Source organism: Bacillus rossius, chromosome 18, assembly GCF_032445375.1.
Source record: "Bacillus rossius redtenbacheri isolate Brsri chromosome 18, Brsri_v3, whole genome shotgun sequence".
In the NCBI taxonomy this organism is placed as follows: Eukaryota; Metazoa; Arthropoda; class Insecta; order Phasmatodea; family Bacillidae; genus Bacillus; species Bacillus rossius.
Genome location: NC_086345.1, coordinates 8,429,310 through 8,455,548, shown reverse-complemented (window position 1 = coordinate 8,455,548; position 26,239 = coordinate 8,429,310). Strand labels below are relative to the sequence as shown.

Here is a 26,239-nt window from a genome sequence, read left to right as displayed (position 1 = left end):
ACAATTAACTTCCTGCATTTGTCTGTGAAATACTCGGACGATGAATGCTCCCTTACGGCCAGTTGCACCATCAGAGCTCAGGCGTGATCTTGAGTCACAAGCTGGATCTATCATCGTTCCACCACATTTCCTGCTGCACCATTGTGTTGTGGGAACTGGGAACTTCTATATGAACCGACCTTCGTGTCCGTCCAGGGAAGCCTTCTTTTCACAGACGAGAGAGCCACACGCCCGATCGTGCATCTTCAGTTGTTTTTTTTTTTTTGTCCATTGTAAATAAATATGGCGGTGTTGATTAAAGGATACTAATGGTCAATTAGGTTAGCTACATTATAAATACTTTAAAGCATTGTGGACGGTTGATTTGGTTAGGATAGCTACATTAAAGATACTGTGAAATCATGTAAACTTTGGGGAACTTCGGGTGTGGCTCTCTCGTCTGTGAAATTAAGGCTTCCCGTCCGTCCAAAGCAATGATCTCCGATCAACACTGCACGAGCAGATATGGCCGGCATTTTCACTGACTTTATGCAGGTTTATTTAATCATGTTTAGCAAAAGTAACAACAATTATAATTAATTCTAGAGTTACAATATGTTCTCACGAGAGATAACCAATTTTAAATGTTTGAAATGTTTGTTATTAATTGGCTTCTATTTTAATATTTTTATTGTCACAATTACTTTCCACATTAAAAAGACGCGTTGTTAGTCAAAACCTAATCATATTTCCGAACTGCTTCGTTCTGTATTAACTTTTAAATACCAAGAACGTGGTTTCAGTTATTAAAATTCAAAAAACTGAGGTAGCGACTACAAAGCTGCCATCTTGCGGCATTAGCAACAACCATTTGTTCACCGTGTCACAATCGATTGTAGTCCGCCGCGCCGACAGGAATGCAACCAACACTTCTTCGACACTGCATGCTGCCTGTTGCCTCAGGTTCTGATCGCACGGACAAAGACCGTGTAACCCCAGTGAGCGTTGGCACAACGTTCAGATCATTCTTGAGCTAAGATAACTTTAGAGCAGAATGGTGCAACTGGCCAAGAGCCGACAGATGAGAGCAGATAAGAGCCGGAGCTCCGACAAATGCGAGCGGATAAGAGTCAGAGCTCCGACAGATGCGAGCGGATAAGAGTCGGAGCTCCGACAGATGCGAGCGGATAAGAGTCAGAGCTCCGACAGATGCGAGCGGATAAGAGTCGGAGCTCTCCGACAGATGCCAGCGGATAAGAGTCGGAGCTCCGACAGATGCCAGCGGATAAGAGTCGGAGCTCCGACAGACGCGGGCGGATAAGAGTCGGAGCTCCGACAGATGCCAGCGGATAAGAGTCGGAGCTCCGACAGATGCCAGCGGATAAGAGTCGGAGCTCCGACAGATGCCAGCGGATAAGAGTCGGAGCTCCGACAGATGCCAGCGGATAAGAGTCGGAGCTCCGACAGATGCCAGCGGATAAGAGTCGGAGCTCCGACAGATGCCAGCGGATAAGAGTCGGAGCTCCGACAGATGCCAGCGGATAAGAGTCGGAGCTCCGACAGATGCCAGCGGATAAGAGTCGGAGCTCCGACAGACGCGGGCGGATAAGAGTCGGAGCTCCGACAGATGAGAGCGGATAAAGAGTCGGAGCTCTCCGACAGATGCCAGCGGATAAGAGTCGGAGCTCCGACAGATGCCAGCGGATAAGAGTCGGAGCTCCGACAGATGCCAGCGGATAAGAGTCGGAGTTCCGACAGATGCGAGCGGATAAGAGTCGGAGCTCCGACAGATGTTAGCAGAGCGGAGGGACTCACCACCCCGATGGCCTGCACGGCGAAGATGGTAATGGACAGGAAGACGGGCAGCCCCGACACGGGCCCGAAGTGCGTCTGGTCGGCGAGCGGCGGCAGGTCCACCACCAGGTAGTAGATTGTGATGCCCAGGCCGACCCCCATGAGCGCGTTGGCGAGCATGGAGAGCGGCGCCAGGTACTTGAGGTTGGGCACCCACGACAGCAGCACCAGCGGCACGAGCAGCGCCGCGATGTACACCCGCTCGTCCAGCGCCACCGAGCTGTAGTGCTCGATCACCTGGTGGCGCCACCACACACAGCTCTGCACCGTGCCGTTCGCCAGCCTGCTTCCCGCCTTTCAATATACATACACTGTATAGAAGTCGCGAGTGGATAGGATTTACTCTACGTTTTTCAGGAGCGTATGATGAGCAGCTTGGGAACTTCACCGCTGCAGTGCGCTGCCGTAACGCCCTGTATCGTCTTGGGTTGTTATTTACACGTTAGAGCGCAGCACTGTCGCCCGCTGCCATTCCCCCCCCCCCCCCCCCCCCCCACAACATTCACTGCAGCTCAAGGTCGTTCAACGGGAGTTTGTGCGTCACAATACTACAGGGTTGAGAGGTGGAGTAGAGGGTGGGTGGAGGACAAAGCATGTTTGAGGGAGGGTGAGGAAGTGGTGTTTGAAGAGTTCGACACTTATCCGCTAGGGACCACCACAAGTCGATGCCCTAGAGATGGTGGCGATTGCGGCGGTGAATTAACCAACTACCTCAAACCGTATTAGAAATTTTAACCTGGGCTGGCGACTTCTATACAGTATATATATTCAAAGTTCCCGCAGACACCGCTCCAAAATCACTGCCCCCGTCTTCTCATGGACACGGCCATGTGTTGTACGTGACGGGTAATATTTTAAATACAAAACATAAAATTACGCTTTTTTTATGTATGTTATAATCATGTTTTGACCACTAAGAAGTCCTTCGGGTTTCCGTGTTTTGTTTACGACAGCAACTATTTCCGTTCGTCGGGTCCAGGAAAGAAATCAGGTATAAACGAATAACCACTGTGTTATAACTTTATTAATTATAGGTCCGTGGTACGGAAAGTACGACACAGATGGCATACTGGATAGGTACAGCGAGATTTCTGGTGAACATTAAATCAATACAGGTAATTTTACCTAACGTTGTGCAATCGGTTGATTTTGACGAGAGCTGACCATGGAAATTCTAAATGAACGTCGTAGCTTCTCCGAGTGAAAAAGTTAAGACTAAATGGAAATCTCGAAACGCAGCAAAATGACGCTCAAAATGGCGGCGCTTTCCCCCTCCAACGCGCACGATGATGCATCACAGTCCTCACATGGCGTAACGAATTCTTTGATCCTTTAGCTATCCAGTAGTGTAATTTAATTTTGGATGGAGATGATATATATGTAACTGCAACACCAAACTGTATCCCCCGATTTTGTTAACACTCGTATTTTGAATTGCCTCTCACTATGGAAGAAATCTTAAAGACGTATTCACAGGGCCGCTGAGAGAATTTGTGGGCCCCTGGGCAGCTGGGGTAGTAGGCCCCCTTACTTTTTTTTTGCATACCACTACTACGTACTACGTATACCATAAATATATATGGTATCATAAAATTGCATCCTTCATTTGAACATACATAACGATTTCCTAGTTACGCAAAAAAAGAGAGCATTTGCATGTATTATCTCAGTGCACTTTTACATTGTTAATCCCATCAAAATACAAATAATATTTAATTTTGATGTATATTCTGCTAAAAAAATCTTAAATGGTAATCAGAAATTGCATTATAATATGAGTGTTTAAAATACGTAAGTATAATAATTTATTGTAAATATAAATATTATTAAAATCATTTAAGTAATAATAAATTTTATTATTTCGAAAATATGAAACACATTGAACCATGTTCATTAAATTTAAAAATTTGTAATACATATTGATAATTTATACAAATTAATTTAATAACCTTAGTTCGATGTAAAATCATAAATGACGTGCATTTTAAATAATAATGATATATATTTTACATCCTACTAAAACACAATTCAAATGTCATATACTATATAAAAATGTCTAAATTTAATAACACTGCAAAATGTTTTACGACAGAACAGTCATTACTTCATATCGAATCACTACATTCAGAATAATCATACACTGTAGTATATTATTTAAAATTTTAAACATATAATGCATTTAAAAGGGTTATGCTACTGAATAATATTGATTTACAAACAATTAAATAGTTCAGAAGTAATCACAACAAATCTGTTTTCCGTGCCTGTTTCAAAGCAAAATCGTTAATTACATCGTCGTAGTTCAATGACCGAGCGAGATCAGACTCTAAGGCAAGCAAGGTGAGCCCACTAATCCTATCCTGAGACATGGATGAGCGATGTACATTTTTTATTTCCTTCATTTTGCTGAAGGACCTTTCGCTTCGGCAACTGTCACGGGAATTGTGCAGAACACTCGAACAGCGATACACACGTTTGGAAATAAACTATCCAATTTTAATCCCCAAAGTGTGTTTAAAACCTTGATTTGTTTCAACTGGTTTGGACCAATATTTGAAACATTAATTGATCTGAGATGTTTCATTTCATTAGATATCTCCATGAAACCCTCTCCAGCCAGGGCCCATCACCGCATTCTTTACTTCAGAAGGGGGAGTCTAAATGGCATTGACCCCAAGAGGAGGGGGTGTACTGGACCGAGCAAACCTATTGTGCTCGTACCTGGCGTTCCCATTTTGGTGTGAACTGAATGTTACACAGGAACACACAAAACACACACACACACACACACACACACACACACACACACACATATATATATATATATATATATATATATATATATATATATATATATATATATATATATATATATATATATAGTACAAGATGTTTTAATAGCAGGGGAAAAATGTTTTTCCAGCCATTTATTTTCCACTTCCCAGCCGGGTGCCCGGGCCCGTAAGGCTACCGGGCCCCTGGGCATTTGCCCCTTTTGCCCCCCCACCCTTCTCGACGGCCCTGCGTATTCACGTCAAAATTCAGAGTTTGCTGTATTCTGGGCTATAGCCGCCAGGGGTTTGTTTCATGAATTTCGTTTGTGAAATAAACTGCGACACAAACTCGGCCCAACTTCACAACCACTGACTCAACCAACTCCTTGTAAATCACGTCCGTTACCAAACAATTCCCTGCATTCCCCGTCGCTTCTCGCGAGGCAGATGGCTGAGGCTCGCTCGAACGCAATTATCGCGCCTCGTTCGGGGCTCGTTTTGTCCCACTGGCTCATTTCTCTCTGCTACTTTTTGCCTCATTCGATACCTACGAAACTTCCCTGCATTTTTGATTACTTCTGCTCGGGAGATTTCGCTTGTTTTTTTTCTTTTTTCCAACACAACCTGTTTTCGCTTAGGTCTTTTGCAATTAATGGATACAAAACCAAAGTTAGTAACTCTCTATATATTCCACTTAACTAGCGCCACTCAGTGCTCACTCACGAGCAACTTAACGTTTAAATCACGCAAGTAGGTCTATCGCTCTCGGAGTCACAGCTCTCACCGACTTCAATTCGACGCTCCCCACCCACGCTCATTACGTCATCACTGCAAATGTTAACCGGGTGTGAGTCACACGTAACGACCACGAGCTGTGGCTTTCATAGTTAACTCAGCCGAAGCGACACCCAACCCGAGATTAAAGACATTCACATTCCTGTTGGGAATTCATGTCAAGAGATGCCCTGTTGCGCTACTGTGCGCGCCTGTAAAGACACTGGGTTGCGTCTATGGACATATGTTCTTTAACAAAAATAGCTTGTTTTGTCATTCTCTACCAGACATTAAATTTATGCCCAGATATTTCCGAACATCAAAGATTTTTAACGATTTTAATTAAGAACATTAAAAAAAAATTCAAAATATATGTGCCTCGCACCAAGCCACCAGAAGCTAGTATCGCCTGGCGCGCCAAAATTTCTGGAGTAGCTGATTTAAGAGTTCAAAGGTGTTTAGTTAATTATGTGCTGGATAAAAAATATAAGAAAAGCCAGAATTCTACTAATATATACATATAAGCCTAATCACTTGCCTCCAGCCAACAGGTTACACCGGTACAATTCCCGACCCGGCAACATATATATTTAATGCCCAGACAAAATTAACCCGTGTAAAATGTCTTATCTTAACACGAGACTTTAGACTTTTTTTTGGGGGGGGGGGGGGGGGATTTGGGAACTGAAAGGTTTCTTTCCATCACACAGCGGTACTTCCCAGGAAAGCTTACACTTGTCCCTACGAACAGCGCTCTGGTAACGAACATTAGTCGTCCACTGGCCATAGTATTGATGCTTAGTTTGGTATTTCGGCAAAGTACAATTTCCTGGGTTGTAAAATGTGACGTTTGAGCAATCAAAGTGTTTTTTTTTTTAAAAACCCCAAATAGTCGTTTAAATTTATCATATAAAAACGAAATAAACGAATAATATACGAAACTAAATAAGCGAATCCGACATGTCAAGATAATATGCACAGAAAATTAAATATTCCACACTACATACACTCCAATATTTTTATCCAAAGAATTTCAGCCAAATAATTTTTGCAAAAAAGTAATTTTACTTCAAGAAACAAACACATTCAATACAGCCATTAAATTTCTTGACAAAAATTTCTGTAAACTTCAAAACTAGTCGTAGTTGCACAAACTAGAAAAAAATGCACTTAGTGTTAAAAGTGTTATATCATTTTCAGTGAAGTTATTCTAATTCTAAAAAGATTGTTATCTTAATCCACTCCAGTAATGAGAAAGTACAAAATAATAACAGCTTGTCAATTTAGTTACCTGTTGAAAATTATTTCCAATGATGACAGTATACACACTGCAAGTCCCGAAATATGTAGAAAACAGACCAATTAGAATGGTCAAACTGAAACAAACCAAACACAAAATATTATTGTTGGATCTAAAGACGGCACATAATTCGAGTCAGATTACAATGTCAACATGTAAAGGTTCTTTAATGGAAAGTCCCCCGTGTTTGACATGTGCCATTGCACTTGAATGCATCCTCAAGCATGTCTACTGGTCATGTTCATGCATGTGTGTGGGTGGGTGGGTGGTAGATCACACACCACGCCAGCAACCCCGAGGGTTGGCAACAGTGCATGTACGTAAACCATGTTATTTAGTGTTTAGTTTTAAGGATCCACAAATAAGCTGCTTACCAGACAAAAAATTAGTCGCCCCTGGATAAATCATTGCAAGCATCATTTAATACAGTGTAACTCCGCCTCTGGACTTGATAACCACCTGGGCTCGGTCAGGAAGTGAGTCCACAAGGTTGTGCAGGTACATCTTATCCTTTACCTCCCTCCCGAGACAACGCCCTTAAAGGGTAGTTTGGGAGTCCGCTTACAGATCCGATTTAAACATTCCAGAGCCGTTCTTAAAAGCCAGAACTGTATGGGGTTTGCTCCCCCCTTTTTAATCAGGAAGGTGTAAGAGCTTCAGCTATGACCAGAGGCTAGGGCTACCCATCCCAGCATAGTCACCACCTTAGCCCCCTGCCTCACTCGGCTAACCAGACAGTTGGCTGTGTCCTTATCTTCTCAGCACTGCTGGCGCCTACCCAAAGAGTTAAGCCACTCGCAGAGGATTTGATCACGCAGTTCCACCAAATTGTGGGGATGCTGATGTCGGCGTTTTACCCCTGTTCCATCATGTACAAAAAATTTAAATAGGATTCAAATCAGGTGATTTGTTATGCCAATTGAAGTGTAATGGGGTGGGGGAGTGTTCATAAACACCAGTCACATATGCGTGCAGCCCGACGAACTCTGCTGTTGTCATCTTGAAAAATCTGGGTATCAATAGAATACATCATCATGCAATTGTTGACTGAAAGGCAACACCTAATCAACAAGAATGTTTGAATAAATATGCTGGTTTACATTAGTGGTCACCTCAGTGAGCGGGCCCAATCCATCATACAAAAAAAACCTAAACATCAGAGACCCACACCCGGGTTGAACCTGACATCGCACACATCAAGGATGAAATGTTTCATTTGGCCTTCGGTGCAGTCGACGATGTGCGATATTGGAAAACAAGCTAAAACGTGATTTGTCAGACCACATCTCGTTCCGCCAGTCAGCTACTGTCCACGATTGTTGATTCCCAGCCCATTGAAGACGCGCAGCTTTATGTGCCTGTGTGAGCAATGGCCCCTTGCGAGGTGACCGACTCCAAATGTTCACTGCATTAAGTTCCCGTCGCTAACAGGTTGGGAAGGACCTTCATCCACCGATTGCAGCAATTGCTGTCGGGTTTGGAAGCGATTTTGATTCACAAGCCGTGAAACGCATCTCTGATCCCTCTCCGTCAGGATCTTTTCTTTTCCTCGACCACAATTCTGACGTGCAGACATGTTGAACAGTCCGCTGCAAAACACCAACAAATCCAGCAACTTGACGCACCACATGGTCATGGGCACGGCCAAACACGATTGCCACTTTTTGCCACCCTTGTCACATCCTTACATCTACCCATGTTGACGTACACTGACCGCTTAAAAAATCTGTGTCTCACTGATCGCTACTGCCTTATGCTCACGTAGAAGCAGTAATTGTGTGGTAGAACACGGGACTTGTTCGTTGCGCTACGCCACTGTGTATGTGTATGTATATATATATATATAATATAGTGGAGCCTAACACCGCAACATAAAACTCTTGATGAGACCTTCTCAATATGCACCCTTGTGGTGCAGCAACTGGAACCCTTGTGGGGACAGCAACTTGCACCCATGTAGGGGCAGCAACTCGCACCCATGTAGGGGCAGCAACTCGCACCCTTGCGGGGCAGCAAGTAGCCTACCCTAGTAGCTGTCTAGGACACTCACCGCGCCGCCAGGGAGAACTTCTTGCCCCACTCCGGCCCGTTGAGGAAGGCCACCTCGCCCACCTCGGCGAAGCTGAGCGCGGAGACCCGCAGCCGGTGGTACAGGCTGTGCGCGCAGTTGACGAGCATGGCGGAGGTGTGTGCGCACACCACGCCCACCACGATGGTGGCCAGCACGCCCATGCTCAGGCCCGCGCTCTTGAAGGCCATGGGCATGCCCAGGATGCCCGTGCCCAGCGAGGCCTTCAGCAGGTGGGTCAGCGTCTCGCAGTCCCTGCACAGTGTACAGCGCTGCCAACCTTTGCCCGGACAAGGACTGGGCAACTTTCCACACCACGTGTCGGCAGACTTCCCAGTGAGATCAGCCAAATGTTAAATAAACAGATTATCCAATTATGTTTTAAAGCTGCAACATGTGTTTTCTCTGTATCTACGTGGAATTTTAAGACAATAAAATATATAAAATTTTAATTTTTTTATTTAGAATTTCAACATAAAGTCTTAAATATAAAAGCTACTTAGGAAAAAAACACATGTAAATGTAAAAAAAAAATTGTGGCAATCATTCTCTTCTGAGAAAACAAGAAAACCTAAATTATTTTAATTAATTATAAAATTTAATCTGGGTTAGTGCTGTGGTATGTGCGCGCGCATTTTGGGGGGGGCATGCTTGTGATTGTGCCACGTGGTTTTGTTCAGCTTTTTTTTTTGCTTGGCAGAGCAGGTACAGAGCCGTAAAATCTTACGGTGAAAGCCTCGATCTGCCAACCCCTGGCCTACAACAACAGATCCCTCTCCAATGTCAAGTCAGAGTAAAACACATTCTTACACAACACAACATATAATTATATGTAGGTATCTAAATAGGCCATTGTAATTCTCACATTAATACATTGTTAGTTGTTAGTAAAAACCACATTTTACTTTCTTTCCCTTCATTAGTACTATTTTAATGTTTGAAAGATTAAATAATTAATTTGCTTATATCTTGTACAATCTTTATTTTATGTGTATTACAGTAGTAGTGAGGTTCGGGGGTCAGCCATATTGGTTTGTGACATCACGGCGGCCATCTTGGATTACCTTGGTCGTAACCTTTATCCTTCAACTGACTCCGGTAGCCATTTTGTGACCCCTACATTCCGCCATTTTGAACTATGGTATGTCCGCCATATTGAAAATATGTAATTATCATAAAAATTAATTAAAATCTTAATAAAAACGCACTTATGCCATGGAGCTTGGAGACCTGGGTTCTGACCCGGCGAGGTATTTAGATTGGAACTGCCCCGATAACAAATGCCAAGACATGCAATTGACTTGCTTTGCACTCCAGGAAGACTGAAGAAATTTAAAATGCTAAAAACTTAGTAGTTTGGTTGTTTGTACTTTTAGTAGTGTAAAACCTCCATTCGATCAAATCAGTCACTATATTAATAGGTGATTTTTTTAATGATTTTTTTTAAAATTTTTCTGAATTTATAGATGGAACATGCTATAATGATCTCTTAATAAATACTACTGCACTCTGGTGTGTAAAAAAAACCTAAATGACAGCAGAGATCTCTAGCAGACAAATACAAAATGGCGAATTTAAGATAGTCGCCATGACATCATACTGGTTGGCATAATATCTACATTGACGAAAGTAGTGTAGGTCAGTCTGATTAAGGACATAAATGAGTAGGGTCCTGTCGCCATTTTTAATCGAATGACCTCGTCAGGATAGAACCCAGATCCCCAAGTCCCATGGCATAAGTACATTTTTTATTAACAATTTTATTTTAAAAATTTTGAATTTTTCCAATTTTCTGGATATAATTACGTATTTTCAGTATGGTAAGCGTGATGTCATAATTAAAAATTGCGGAATTAAAGATGGCGGAATGTTCAAGAAAACAACATGGATGAAACCAATATGGTTGAATCCAAGATGCGGCCGGGGTCAAGGCCAGCCAATATGGCGACCAGGGTCCAGTTCATCCAAGATGATGCAGTAATGTCAATCCAAGATGGCTGACCACAACACCAAACACCCTCCCACCAGCACCAGGTGCAGGAATTATTTATTTATACTACTTAGATCTATTTTTGACTTTAAAGAACACAATTTTAGTATTACTGTGTTAACGCGTGATAAATAAACTGATAAATAAAATAGATGGTTATTTGAATATCTATATTTCTGGATGCGAATCACACACATGCTTTCTGCACCCACCACTAGCATTCGCTGCCAGAATCGTGAACGTTGATTGCCACCATGAAACACAGATAGCAATTAGCACCACGACACAACAGGAAAACTCCTGAGAGTAAAGGGTTTTGTGTTCTGCAATTTGCTAAGAGTGAACCTGTAAACTTCATTTGGAAACAGGATGGAATCCCCCTTCATTAAAATCTCTTTGTGCGAGAGTGGTTGAACGTCGAAGTCCCTGACCGTTGTATTGGTCTTAATGGTCGAGACGACAGAGCTCTTCTTCACTGGCATCCATGTTCACTTGACATGATAACATTCAATTTTTTTTTCTTTGGGGCTTTATAAAATATTGCAAGACGTCTATATTCCACCGCTACCTAATGATTTTCCAGAGTTGAGACACGGAATTGAAGAGGTCAATTCTTCCATTACTCCGGACGTGTAAACGAAAGTGTGGGAAGAATTGGACTTTAAAAATATTGAATGTGTACCGTATTAACTAAAGGTGCATATACTGAATATTTATCAAGAAAAACTAGGTTATTTTACCTTTAACTTTATGTATGATTTGTTGCAAATAGTCCAAATTAAACTGTTATAATTTACTGGGTGCGGCAGAGAAAATTCCTTATTTGAAATGCGCGTCCTGAAGCGACAGATATTCCAAGAAGGATGGGGTGGCACTCATTCCGAAATAACGGTACCTAAAGTTTTATGTCATGCAGGTCTAGTAACGATCATGCTGTGGACGAGGGAGGAGTTCTCGTTCGCCTCAGAGACGTACTTTTTGAGCCTCCGTTCGATAGTGGCCACGCAACGTGCATTTAGGAATCACTTTGATATCGCGTCCACGGGTCGTCATGTTCCTGATCGGAAATCGTTACTTTTTAAGGGTGGACAGCTTAAGGGAAACCGTTGATGTGCAGAAGAGAAAAAAAAAACACCTGGGGCGGTATTCCAAGACGTTTCAGTAAGGTAGCGAATATGCACTGCCTTGTTGGGTAACTGCCGTACCCTAATTCTCGGGTCATATTCCAAAACGTGTCCTAACTGAACCCCTGTAAGATATCAGATCGGCAGCCGTTTTAATAAACGAGGACTTGTGCGAGGATATAAACAGTTGTACTTCGTGGAATCCATAATAATTTTAGCTTATTTTTTAAAACTATGGAATTATAATGTGAAATAAAAATATTTAATTTTGGTTGTACAAGAATAAACGATGAATTTTTGGCCGTATTTATGTTTGCTGCTTTTTAAGATATTAGGGGGGGGGGGGAAATTGTAATCGTAAAAGTTCCGTTAAAGTTCATTAAAAGGAAAATATATATATATACAGTTATGGATCAAATCGGCAACAGAGAGGACACCAAAATTCAGTGCCCTAAAAATAAGGGACAGGCCGTGTCCTATCGTGCACTTGGAATATGGTTAGGGTACAGGTATTGCATATTCAACACCTAAACCCTTATTTTTGTGTCTTGGAATACGGCCCTTGGAGGTTCAAGAACCGTCAGGACACCCCGAAAACATCGAGCAGGTTCGGCAGTCGATTTTGGATTTGGGGGATGTCTGGTGTCAGCAGGACGGCACCACAGGTCTCACGGCGCGAACGTCGACGAATCTTTCGCGACAACACGTCTCCGGACGAGTCATCTGGCGCATCGATCTCCAGTGGCCGAAACGCTCAACAAGATTCAGCCCCGTGCGACTTTTTTGTTTGTGGGGCTTTCTGAAATCCCTTATTTACACCGACCGTACACGGACCCTGGTTCGAATAACGAACAATATCCAAGCTGCTATCGACAACATACCCATCTATATGCTAGAAAGAGTGGACAGAAGCTTCAGAACTAGACTTTCTCAACGATTTGACCAGAACGGAGGCACACCTTAATGACACGATGTTTAAACATTTTAAATAAAGAAAACTTTTAAATCTCTCTCTGTAACATGGGAAAAAATAATTAAACTGTACTGTTTGTGTTATTCATTTTAAAAATAAGGTGGTTTTTTTGCCGCACCCTGGGACATTATTTTATGGAAACACTGAACTACATGCCCGAGCCAGAGAGTCAAGATCACTTGTTTCTGTCTGAGCGGAGCTGGCCCAAGGGCTACCACCTCTGTCCAAGCCGGGTTGGTTACTTCCCTCCTCGTCACTGCTGTTAATTATGGCATTTTCCTGTACCCAAAAGTGTTCCGATGGCTCTCTTTAGTATGTTTTTGGGTTACAAAATAGGCATCTCATCATATATTTACGATAAGTTTTTTTTACCAGTAAATGTTAACGTGATCAAAAAAAATCTGGGTGTCCATAAAGTAATGTCTCAATTTCAATGGCATATAACAGTTTAATTTACACTATTAAAAACCAATCATAAATCAAATTGAAGGTGAACTAACCTAGTTTTTCTTTTTAAATGTTGCAAATATAGTTTAGTTATACGGCACACAGCCAATCTAAAATCCCATTCTTCCCACACTTTTAACACGTCCGGAGTAATGGTAGCAATAGCTTCTTCAATTCTGTGTCTTAACTCTGGCAAATCATTAGGTAGCGGCGGAACGAGACACAATGTTTTATAAAGCCCCGAAGAAAAAAATCGCATGGCGTTATGTCAGATGAACGTGAAGGCCAGCGAAAAAGAGCTCTGTCATTTCGACCATTACGACCAATACAACGGTCAGGGACTTCGAATTTAAACCACTCTCGTACAAATAGATTCTAATGGGGAAGGGCTCCTGCCTGTTGGCAAATAAATTTTACAGGTTCTTCCTCTGCTAATTGTGGAAATTATGCCTAGGAGTCGCTAGATTGCGTAGGTGGCGCGGCAAGCGAGAAAACAGCAAATCAGTTTAAATTACTCTTTGTGACCTTGAACCAACACACTACAATGATTAAAACTGATACTAAAAATGTTATAACTGGGTCATTATTTTATTGACCTAGTGTATTATGAACATTTGTAAGTCTTTTTACTGCTATTACATAATCTTGAAAATATCTGTTAAGAGCATTTAAGATTAATAATATAACACTGTCCTGATATTATTTACATGAAAAGCCAGCAGCGAATAATAACCGAAAGAGTATCAACCATCTACATGCTGAAACATACCGAGCCATAGGTAATAGCCAATGTAATTCTTTTAAGTTTAATATAAGCGATAAAATGCATCACAGACCAACACAACATAGATGAGTCGTCCATTATTTCAAAACATCAATTCGATACATTTTTTATTTTGAAATTTCACAAAAACATATGTTTTTAACGTGTTTATGCAATACTCATGATCTATAAACACTAATTATTATCCATGGAATTTTAGGTAAGCAACATACATTGTTACGATATAAATACTACTTAGTTTCATGCATAAACGACAACCTAAATGCCACCTTGCATGTGTGGCATGTGAGAATCTTCAGTTCTCTCACATACTCTCATTTCCTTACCTTTCATTGTCCCAACAACAAACATTTACTGAAACTTTCCTATGGGTTGTTGCTTAACAACACTTGGCCATACTATCTGTAACATGTTTATAAGTATTTTCTCTTTTGGTGGTTGTGTTATATATACAGGAGCGTAGCCAGGGGGGGGGGGGGGGGGTTAGGGGTTCAACCCCCCCCCTTAGCACCAAATCTTTAATTAATTTCTTAACCATCACTCAAACAAATTTCATATTAAAATTAATAAAAATTTTACCATTACAATATTTAAATTTAAGTACAAAATTTTCCCGGGGGAGGATCCCCCGGACCACCCGCTTTAATACGGGGGGGGGGGACATGCTTCTTAACACCCCCATACCAAAATCCTGGCTACGCCACTGGATATATATATATTAAATATATAATATATATACCTATATAGATGCTTGGCTTTCACGTCGAAGGTGAAGATATCACCAACGTTTCGGTCGACGTTGCAGTCGCCATCATCAGGGTAGGTAACTGCTCCTTGATTATGGCTACTGCAAAGGCGACCGAAACGCCGGTTATATCTTCCCCTTCAAAGCGGCTACAATCTAGAAGCCAAGCAATGCCAGACGACAGTCACCGTAAACCTGCGATCTTATTTATATATACACACATATATATACATATATATGATTGTATGCGCTCATGGCCAAGGATATAAATACTTTCTTGGCTTTGGTATGAGGCCGCGTCAGTGTAAATTATGCACCCAACATTTTCGGTACACGCGTTGTAGCAGCTATTTTCAAGCCTACGTGCTGATACCAGACAACAGGATAAACTTAACTCGTCCAAATTGGCCAGCCTTCAGTCGGAAATATTTGAAGATGACTGCAATAATGCGTTCCGAAACGTCGGATACCTAAATCATAATTTTCCAAGGACGAGGCCTCAGCCCCAAAATCCTAGATGTAGTTATTTTCTATTTCAATGTCAATAATTTGCGCAATGCTTGCGGAATGTTCGAGGCCGTTATGGAAAACTAAAACATCGGTCAGAAGAAGCAGGTTGCAACTGGTTCCAGGCACTCACGTCGTGAGGTGGTCGCTCTTGCGGCTGGCGAATGGGTCGAAGGCTCCCTTGTCCGCGTTCAGGCGGTCCGCCTCCGGGTCGCGCGTCTTCCTGGGCACCACCGTCACGTCGTACCTGCGGCACAGCAGCACGCGGCTCAGCGGGAGCCAGCAACACACAGGACACAGAAACACACAGGACACAGAAACACACAGGACACAGAAACACACAAGACACAGAAACACACAGGACACAGAAACACACAGGACACAGAATTACACAGGACACAGCAACACATCACACGCCACACAGCAACACATCACGCCACACAGCAACACATCACACGCCACACAGCAACACATCACACGCCACACAGCAACACATCATACGCCACACAGCAACACATCACACGCCACACAGCAACACATCACACGCCACACAGCAACACACCAAACAGCAACACACCAAACAGCAACACACCAAACAGCAACACACCAAACAGCAACACACCAAACAGCAACACACCAAACAGCAACACAGGACACAGGACACAGCAAAACAGGACACAGGACACAGCAAAACAGGACACAGCAAAACAGGACACAGCAAAACAGGACACAGCAAAACAGGACACAGCAAAACAGGACACAGGACACAGCAAAACAGGACACAGGATACAGCAAAACAGGACACAGGACACGGCAAAACAGGACACAGGACACGGGAAAACAGAAAAACAGGACACGGGAAAACAGCAAAACATGACACGGGAAAACAGCAAAACAGGACACAGGACACGGCAAAACAGGACACAGGACACGGGAAAACAGAAAAACAGGACACGGGAAAACAGCAAAACATGACACGGGAAAACAGCAAAACATGACACGGGAAAACAGCAAAACAGGACACGGGAAAACAGGACACAACAAAACAGGACACAGGACACGGCAGCACACAGCAAAACAGGACACAACAATACAGGACACAGCACACACGACATAGTACACATCAACACAGGACACAGGTAACAGCAACAGAGTTAACAGCAACACAGTTAACAGTATGTCTCAGTCCTTCATGGCCGAGGAGTGTCCTGTTGTGGGAAAAAAAACGAAAGAAATGTTCAATTAATGTACATTGAATGCATCCATTGCGTACTATGGTACAATTAATTGTTAATAACTACATATATGTGACTCCAGAATATATCAATTACGCTGGTTTTGCTGATAGGTAATATAATAAAATATATATAATACGCAAAATTATCTTCATGCATATAAAAAAAACATTTCAACGACACGCTTAATTTTCAGAGTTATTTAAAAATAATACGTATGCCAATATCAGTTCAAATATCTGGAAATTTAAAAAATTTTTAATCGTTAACATTTTGTACGCGTATAGGCTTGAAGTACGTAACCGCAAGGACACGTAAGAGTTTTAACGTTTCTCCGTCCGTCTACCCGTGTAACAGGGCACGTAAATGGAATAATTGATAACCGATGGGATTTTTTTTTGTAATATTTTTAATGAGTTGGTACATATTCCATAACCTTCCACTTTCTGGAAATAAAAAAAATATATATTCCTGTTAATTACATTTTATTACAAAAAAAAACTTTTCATTTATGATTTATACGTTCAAGTAAGTTGAACAGACTGTTTAATTTAAAAAAATAACAAAAAAGCGATATAAAAGTAATGGAACATGGCACTTTTTCTACTCAAAAACTTAAAAAAATTTAAAAGGTTCATTTTACTTAAAACATGCATTAAAAATAATATTTTATGTAAATTTTTAGTTAGGTTTGTTTGAAGTATCTTCTTCAATGCCATTATAATTAATTAATTTTAGGTTTGAAGAAGGCAAAAATAAAGATTTTTTACGCATTGTGGTGTACAAAAGTCATTACTTTAATATAACCAGTCTTTTACTTGATACATATTTTAATAAATGAGTTTTTTTTCTAAACCTTCTTTCTCTAACTAAAATAGTCATCATCAATGTTGGTTGCTATTGTTGTCCAAGCCAGCTGCTCTAAGGCCCGTTCTACAATGACAAGGAAACGGAAACGGATCACGTCACCAGAGACGGATCTCACGGATTAGCTCGGCAATGCTGAGCTCTTCCGTTTACGTTGCTCCGTGCGACCAATAGAAGCCGAGTACTTTTTTTTGCGTTGGTAGCCATGTTTGTTTATGATTTAATTACTTGAAATTTTTTTTTTAAATTACAAGAATATCTAGCGTTCTATTATTACTTTGTCGTTTATTTTTATTATATAAGTAAATTCTTCATGTGCTATGATCTCGAAGTATAATATATGGTTTCAATTAAACTAATATTTCGTAAACTTGAAATACAATCTCATAGACTGCCATTTGTTGCGTTTCCGTGCACTGTGGAAGCAACAGAAGCGATAGTGAAATGTTCCGATAGCTTCATCTCCGTTTACGTGACATTGTAGAACGGGCCTTAAAAAAAAAAAAAAAAGCACGTTATTCTTTCGGAATCAAGCATTCAGTAACGTAGCGATACAACGTAAAATTTGGAGACGTTTGATGTTTAAACATTTGAAATCCAAGACTAACTATTAGGTACTATAAAGTGAATACGAATAATATAAAAATGTTTTCGAGCGACGAAAAGGTCACGTACGGCTTAGCGCCGTGTGGAAATCCAGGTCATTACAGGCGATGTGTATTGGAATACATGGGTTGGGGGGAGGGGGGGGGGGAGAGAGAAACTACCGAGAAAACCAATTGGCGCGCGGAAACGTCCGTCACGTATCTTACTTGACAAAATTCTGTTTGTAAGAACTTATATACACAGAAATAAATTATCTAAAGTATGCAAACAACCAAACTAAGAACGCCGTCGATGACCCGGTAAGTGTTAAGAAATAACACCAGGAACCAACTATTCACTGACGCAGAGTTAGACTCCCGAATATTCACGTTCGGGCATCTTTTTTCTTAAAGGTCTGTAATTATTCCTTATTGCGTATCCAGTTTATATCAAATTTTCATAATAATTATTTTTATTTACCAAAATCCAAACATGTTTTGTCTATGGTATAGTTACGCATCATAAAACATGTTTAACTGATTACTTTATTTTAATATTTTACGTTTAAATACAATTGGATACGTTAGACGGAAGAATAGTTCCCAGGAACAATGTTCCTTATCGCTTATCCAGTTTATATCAGGACTTTATACGGCATATCTTAAAAAAATAATTTAATAATTGTACATTTAAATTCACCAACAAATTAAATTGTTAACTTTATTTAAATTTTTTTACGCTAAAATGCAATTGGATGTATCACACAAAACAATGTTGTTTCCCGTACAAAAAAAAAGTTCAGTGGTATGTTCATAGATTATGCTAATGTTTCTGGGATAAGCCAAGGAAAATTAGCAAGCTCGTGTGATATAAAATAAGTTATCTGACCATGCTGTAGGTAGGGGCTTACCTATATATTGTTATTAAGAAATTTAGCATTCGGGCCAAAAACTATTTTAAAAAAACTAGTTTCAATTGCGGTAATGAAGAGTTTCTCCCGTGTGTTCACCGGTGGTTAAGCCCCTATTACACTGAGCGAGTTTATAAGCGGGCATGTCGGCTAATGAGGCAGTGATGACACACACAACTCTACACTCGCTCAGCAGCCAACTAGCTAGCAATAACACGTGCTTCGAAACATTCTCATTGTTTATTTCATTTCCTGAACATTACTGGGCATCCAAGCGTTAAAGTGAATTGGAACTAAATGATATTGTGGAATTTCTTAATGTCTACCAGCAGTACCCTTTGTTATGGAATATAAAAGACAAAAGACTAACGCAACACAAAAAATTAAAAAAGAGAAAATTTCCAGCGTCTTAATAACGAACTTGATATAAAATACAGTTAATTGGGGAATGGATGCGTAGAAATTGAAGGCTACAATCAAATAAATTAAACATGTCTACAGACAGGAACTACACAAATAGTAAAAAAAAGCAATAAAGTGGCTGAAACCAGGAAACCACCGAGTTATTCGCGCTGGTTCACTAGCAACCGTGAAGACACACGGCTAGTTCACTGGCCAGCAACCCCACACGCCAGCGAGAAGGGAGTCAAGTAGCCAGGCTTCCAACTTTACTCGCAGATAGTTTAACAATCTGCCAGTTGGCTAGCAGACTAGCTAGTGAATTCGCAATTGAAAATATGACTGGAATTAAATAATAATAATAATTTGCATATGCCTTCTTTCCAGACGCTACCCTCTCCGAGATAATTGACCAGGTTTGTGAGGAAGTTTTAACACATACCTGCTCATGTACCCGGGTAAGGGGGGTGGGAATAGGCACTAGTGTTTGTAATCAATAACTATTTCCAACTAAACACTTTCATCTCGAATGAAATGAGAAGTTGGCGGATCCCATCAGTAGTAAAGGCCAGTGCAGCAGGTGTAAGCTGGGAAGCCTTCATTTCACAGACGAGAGAGCCACACTCTAAGTTCACGCTCGCTTTTTTTTTCCGTTCTATCTCATTGTATAAACCGGTGTGGCATTAAATTTTGCGGTCGATTAGGATAGGTTATCTTCATTATAAATACTTTAAAAAAACATTGTGGATGGTCGGTTATATTAGGTTAAGTATAGCAACATTAAAAAATACTGTAAAATTATTTTATGGTTGCTTAGCTATTAACTTTTTAATTATGTAGCTATCCAGGGCTAGGAAACCGTTCGCATGATTTCACAGTATCTTTAATGTAGCTATCCTAACCAAATCAACAGTCCGCAATGTTTTTAAAATATTCATAATGTAGCTAACCTAACCAGGGGCGCAACAACTAAATTTCCAAAGGGGGGGGGGGGGGGGCAATATACCTTATTATAAAGAATCTTCGATTCCCCCCCCCCCCCCCCTATTGAAACGGGGAGGTCTGGGGGTTCTCCCCCGGGAAAATTTGTATTTCAAGGTGGAAAATAGTGCTATTTAAGCAGTTTTATTATCTAAAAATTGATTACACAGACTTTCTTTGCCCCCGTTTCAAGATTTCAGAGGGGGGGGAAATACCCTTCCCCCCCCCCCTTGTTGTTGCGCCCCTGAACCTAACCTAATTGACCATTAGTTATCATGAGTTACAATGAACAAAAAAAAAAATACCGAAGATGTACGATCGGGAGTTTGTCTCTCTCGTCTGTGAAAAGAAGGCTTCCCGTGTAAGCTCAGCTTGACGTACCGCGCGTCCTCCGAGTGCATGCCGGGAGTCGCCATGCCAGCAGGTCGACCCAGCCCCGGCCGTCGAGTGGCGCTCCGCCGTGACTGCCTGGCGCGTCACTCCGCGCGTGGTCAGCCGTACAGGCAGGTGTGCCAACTTACCTCTTCCTTTTCCCTCGGCTTGGCGGCGGCCCGCGAACTAACGGCGCTAGTAGTAGCTGAACCCATCGTCAACATTGTGCTCAATGGGAGTATATTCCTAATTCCGTCTCAATTTTTGGAAGAAAAAAAAATCCCCAGATTAATATTTTTGACGTGAATACGTCTTTAAAATTGCTTCCATTGTGGGAGGCAATTTAATAAAAAAACGAACGATAACAAATTCGGGGGATACAGTTTGGTGTCGCAGCTACATATCTGTCATCTCCATCCAACATTTAATTACACCACTGGATAGCTGAAGGATCAATAGAATTCGTTACGCCAGGTGAGGACTGTGTGACGAATCGCGCGCGGTGGAGGGGGAAGCGCCGCCATTTTGAGGTCATTTTGCTGCGGTTCGAGATTTCTATTTTGTATAACATTTGACTCGGAGAAGCTACGACGTTCGTTTAGGTTTCAATCGTCAGCTCTCGTCAAAATCTATCGATTGCATATATAAAACATTAGTGTAAAATAGTTAAAGTGAATATATATAGTGTTAAAATAATTTAAAATATATAATTATAACATACATAAAATAGCGTATTTTATATTTTGTATAGAAAATATTACCTGTTACGTACACGTATTCACATACAACACACGGCCGTGTACATGACACAGCCACACCCCATTTCTCCCCCCCCCCCCCCCCCAGATTATTATTTTTTTCATTCGTTTGGGTGCTTGGTCCGTATCTGTCATTCGAGCAGGAGTGGTTAGAGAGAATGCCTGGCTCTTGTATTGCGCCTGGTTGTAATGAAGGTTAGGTACGACTCAAAACAGTAATGTTTCTGCTAAACCTTAACATTTTATATCTCATACATTTAAATAAATGGGAATCTGTTTTTTGGGGTCATTTATTGTTAAAATGTAAAATGAGTCATATAAGAAAATGAAAAAAAAGTGATGGACCAAAGGTTGGATCCCATGAGCTTTTAATTATCAATTACGGACAATACCACAATGCTAAATATGCCCATTTATAATAACCGTCAAATAATGGGTAGTTATTTTTGTAAGGCCAAAATTAAAAAGTTATTTTTTAAGTTGCTAATATTTCTTTGTGTGGGTATTAAGGTACGTATATATAAAATTTATTCCAGTTTGTGTTTGCTATCGCAGAGATTTATTTGACACTCCAATACGCTTGAGATGTCCTCCGGTGTTCATGTAAGAGAATATAAAATAGGTTATTGCCGGCACACGCAAATGACTTCGGCACCAACGCGCCTAAATAAATTTAATTAAAAAAAAAAAAGACTTCGAGCACTTAGCAACACCGTTAATTGTTGCAACCAAACATTGCACGAACTTTTCCAGCATTAATAAATAATTACAACTTCATAAAACTGAGAAAAAAAACGTTCATTCAAAATTGCCAAAATACCCTCATCGTAAATGCGCTAACACGGTAGTATCAGGCACTGCCGCTAGAATGCGCTGAGTAATGTTTCTTCCGTTTTTTCGACGACTCGCCTATGTATTCCTACTACAATATTTTCTGATAGTTATCTGTTATCTAATGCTTCCGTTCGAATTAAAAAAAAAACACCGTTGACAATAGATTCTTGCAATACATTCTATTGTCACGCACTTTCGATCACGTTACTTCATTTGTAGATATACACACGGCAGTGCAGTCGGTGATTGTATGCGGATGCAGAAGAACAACCTTGTGTTTCCAGTCTTGCATATATACCTATATATATATATACCTATATATATATATAATTTTTAAATTTATAATTTTTAAAAATTTTTTTATTAAAATCGGGGTATGATTACAGATTTTCAAGATGGTGGCCGTAACGAAAATTTCAACGCTAGGGAGTGGGGTGATAGATGGTGGAAATCAAAATGATGAAATATAAAATGGTGGAAAACAAAATTGCGGGGGAAAAAAAAACGAAATGGCAGGTCCAAAATGGCCGCCGGGGTCAAAGTCAAGGTCAAAGGTCAAGGTAGTCCAAGATGGCCGCCGTGACGTCAGGGTCGGTCGGTCATTGACACGCTCCACGCTCCGGCTCCAGGCGCAGGATGTCGTACACCGGGAGTTAACGTGTTACAATAAAAAAAAAAATGGTTGTCTGTAAAGTCGGTTTACGGACGATAGTTTAACGTTTAATTTTAATAATATTTTAATATAAAAACATACTTTCACTATGGAGTCCTCGGTTCGAGCCGGGAGAAGTCATTCGATTAAAAATGGCGAAGGATGCTCCCTCTAAAGAAGCCACTAGCTGACTGACCTACCACCACCACTAATGTCAAGGCAGATATTACATCTGTCGGTATGACGTCATGGCAACAATCGTGACTTCATCGGCTGGAGACCACCATCTTGGATCCGACTTATTGTTTTTCGTGTTAAATGGCGCTGACACCATATTAGTTTAATTTTTACCCGTTAGGATGATAATTTATTTATTATTGAGGCATCCGCCATCTTTAAATCTGGCTGCCATCTTGCAATTCTGTAATTTTAAGCTAGAAATTCGGGAAAAATTCCCGTAATCATCAAAAAACGCTTCTTACAATAATGATTAATTAAATCGCCTCAGTTAAATCCTTGATCAATGCAAAAAATGTTAATTTTAGGTAAGAATTTATAATTTAATTAAATTTATCAAAAAAGTGAAAGATTCGAGGATTAAACAAAAAGTAAAAATAAAAAATGTATGACATAATTTCTACACTACTACAAGTACAAAAACAATAATTAGATTACTTAAACAAATTCTGTTCAACAATTATTTCGAAATTTCCTTTTGTGCAGTTCAATTCACTGAATAGCTGTAAGGCCCGATTTTCAACTTTGATCAACGAAAAGGAAGCACAAATGAAAGTACAATCCACAAAAGAAATGAACACATAGGACACACAATACACACAGTACACACAATGGACACATAATACACATACTGGATACTGGACTGAAAGCACCGCCATCTGGACACCACATAAAAACACGTGGCTGTTGTAATACTAAACGAGTCAAAACAACAATTTTTTTTTAATTTTTAAAAATAGATTAAACTGCAGGTACCTTAAAACTCTGGAAATAGCAACACATAAAAACCATGTTTCACAAATATATCTAGAAAAATACACATACATATTAGGTTAAGGGATAAAGCATTTTCCTAAACAAAATTCTTAATGTTGCACGGATTGCCTCGTCGACTCTGGGTACTGTCTGATCGATTCCGGTTCCAACTTACAATTTACTGATGTTCTGACTCCTAGCGATACAATAGCCAATTCCGTAATAGTTTTCGACGATGTCGTTTATGAGAAGCAATGCACAATTAAAGAGTACTTTTCCATGGGCAGACACGCAAAAGTAGACTGCATTTACCTGTGTCAGACGTACAGCAGGATTCCGAAACATTTGCTACGAGACAACGCGAATGTCATAGTACTTTTCCGCAATGGATGAACTTTAATTTACGTCATGCTTACGACGATCACATAAACACCGACATGAATTTCAAGAAATTCAAAGACATATATGCTCCTTGTGCTGGAAGTATGAGCACGAATTCTTAGTTAAAGTCAAGGACTGGCCCCTATGCAAAGGCAGGTACAGACAAGTTTTAGATCAGTTTGACATCAAACATGAGACATAGAATTTCAAAATTCAGTCGTAGCAGTCGCACTGCCGAACTACCTACTGTTCTCAAGTCTCACGTCATCGATATCCAGGAATACATTTCGCCGCTGGCTCAAAAAGTATAAAGTAAGAAAAACGTCTGAAGTAAACAAGTGATCAGCTCTACAAATGGTTTCACCCATGGAGTCATTGGTATTTTATTTTTGAGAATTGCTACATCTTCAACATAATACTTCCAGTTAAAGTAACGCCACTGGGTTTGAAAATCTTTTGACCGGTGACGTTACGTTTACTGAAAGTATTACGTTTTAGCACAAAATATGTTGAAAACAAAATGTCATTTTCTGTTTTCGATCCCTCCCTCTAAATGACAATAAATGAGCACAAAAATGTCGATGAGGCGTAACACTGCAAGGCTAGTCTTTCGTGGAAACTGCACGTTTACTATAACTTTAGCGGTGTGTAGTAACGCCTGCCGTGTATGCAAACAGTATTGCTGTTCTGCATGACCGTGCAGTCTACGGTCTAATGGGGTAGCATTAGGAAACGAAGTTGATCGACACTAGTGCAAAATAACTTGTCACTGCACAAACACTTAAAGAATGTGTTTAAGGGGCCCATCAAGTCAGGGGTGTATGTGTGTTAGTGAGGCGGGATGATAAGCGCGACGCTCGCTGGTGCTTCTAGCGCGGTGTCTCCTCTGGACTGGCGCGCAGTCTTCTCCCAGTGCACTGAGCGGTGACCGTAACATTACATGGCGGAGAAATGAATATAAAGGTGTAATGCAAGTTACTTAAGTGCTTTCAAGAATCCCTACCGGTTGTTTTATGCCTAAATATTACTCTGAAAACACGCCATTTAGCAATTTTTTACTCTTCTAAAAATACGTTTAAAAAATTAATCCGGAAACCAAACTACGTATCAGCCCTCAGCGAACTCTTCAATGCTTTTCTTAAGCAGACCCCACTATTGTATCTTGAGTAGTTTTGAAATGGCCTTTTTTTCCTTGGAAGTGTTTGCGCACCGTGTGTGTGCCCGGGTAGGCGGGGGCCTTGAGTCCCCTGAAACCTCCAACCAATCAACGAGTTGTGGATTGCGTTTACCTCCTGCCTTAAATAAGTCACAGCCCATCAATTTACCGCTTCATTTACTGTGGTTACATTTTACAAAAAAAAAAAACGCTTTTTGGAATTCGATTTTACAGGGTGCACGGCTTCCCTAGTTATCACTTCGGCCAAACGTCGTAAATATTAGCGGTGGGCCAATAAAATCTTTGATATCCGAAGGTCTTCCAACTCGAGGGAGAAAAAAAAAAGATTCGAAGAAAAAATTTGAAAAAAGGTAAATTAATAAATTCAAACACCAACATCTATAGTTGACGAGGTCTGTATTATTTCAACATAGAAAAACTATAAAACAATTTTTTTTTGTTCTTCGCCAATTTCAGTGGTCTAGGAATGTTTGGTTAGCACTGCCAAAGAACATCCTGAGAGAGAAAAACACTTCGAACTTTTACATTTTATAATTTTTTTTATAGCTGAAATGTGAAATTTCAACGTTGTTTTTCAAAACCGAAGTCTGTGCTTTTGCTCATATAAAAGATTTAGATGTGATTCACCAGAGTTGAGAAACAGAATTGAAGAAGCTATTTCTTCCATTTCTCCGGTCGTGTTAACCTAAGTGTGGGAAAAATTGGACTTAGTTTGGAGGTGTGCCGTTTAACTAAAGGTGCACATATTAGACATTTGTAAGAAAATTTAGGTTGTT

At 40.6% G+C, this 26,239-nt stretch overlaps 1 protein-coding gene across 3 annotated transcripts in view; it reads right to left on the bottom strand.

Annotated features, from left to right (window-relative positions):
- The window catches only part of LOC134541326 (proton-coupled amino acid transporter-like protein pathetic), a 152,724-nt gene that overhangs the window by 11,731 nt on the left and 114,754 nt on the right, over positions 1-26,239 (bottom strand). For 2 of the 3 annotated variants that reach the window (XM_063384735.1, XM_063384734.1), the window contains exons 4-7: positions 15,453-15,566; positions 8,732-9,004; positions 6,673-6,757; positions 1,795-2,070 (exon numbers count right to left, since the gene is read on the bottom strand). In XM_063384735.1, coding sequence (XP_063240805.1) covers positions 1,795-2,070; positions 6,673-6,757; positions 8,732-9,004; positions 15,453-15,566 — 748 coding nt within the window. Of the gene's footprint in view, positions 1-1,794; positions 2,071-6,672; positions 6,758-8,731; positions 9,005-15,452; positions 15,567-20,677; positions 20,774-26,239 lie in introns of those variants that run through there. The other variant, XM_063384736.1, reaches the window with a different exon arrangement.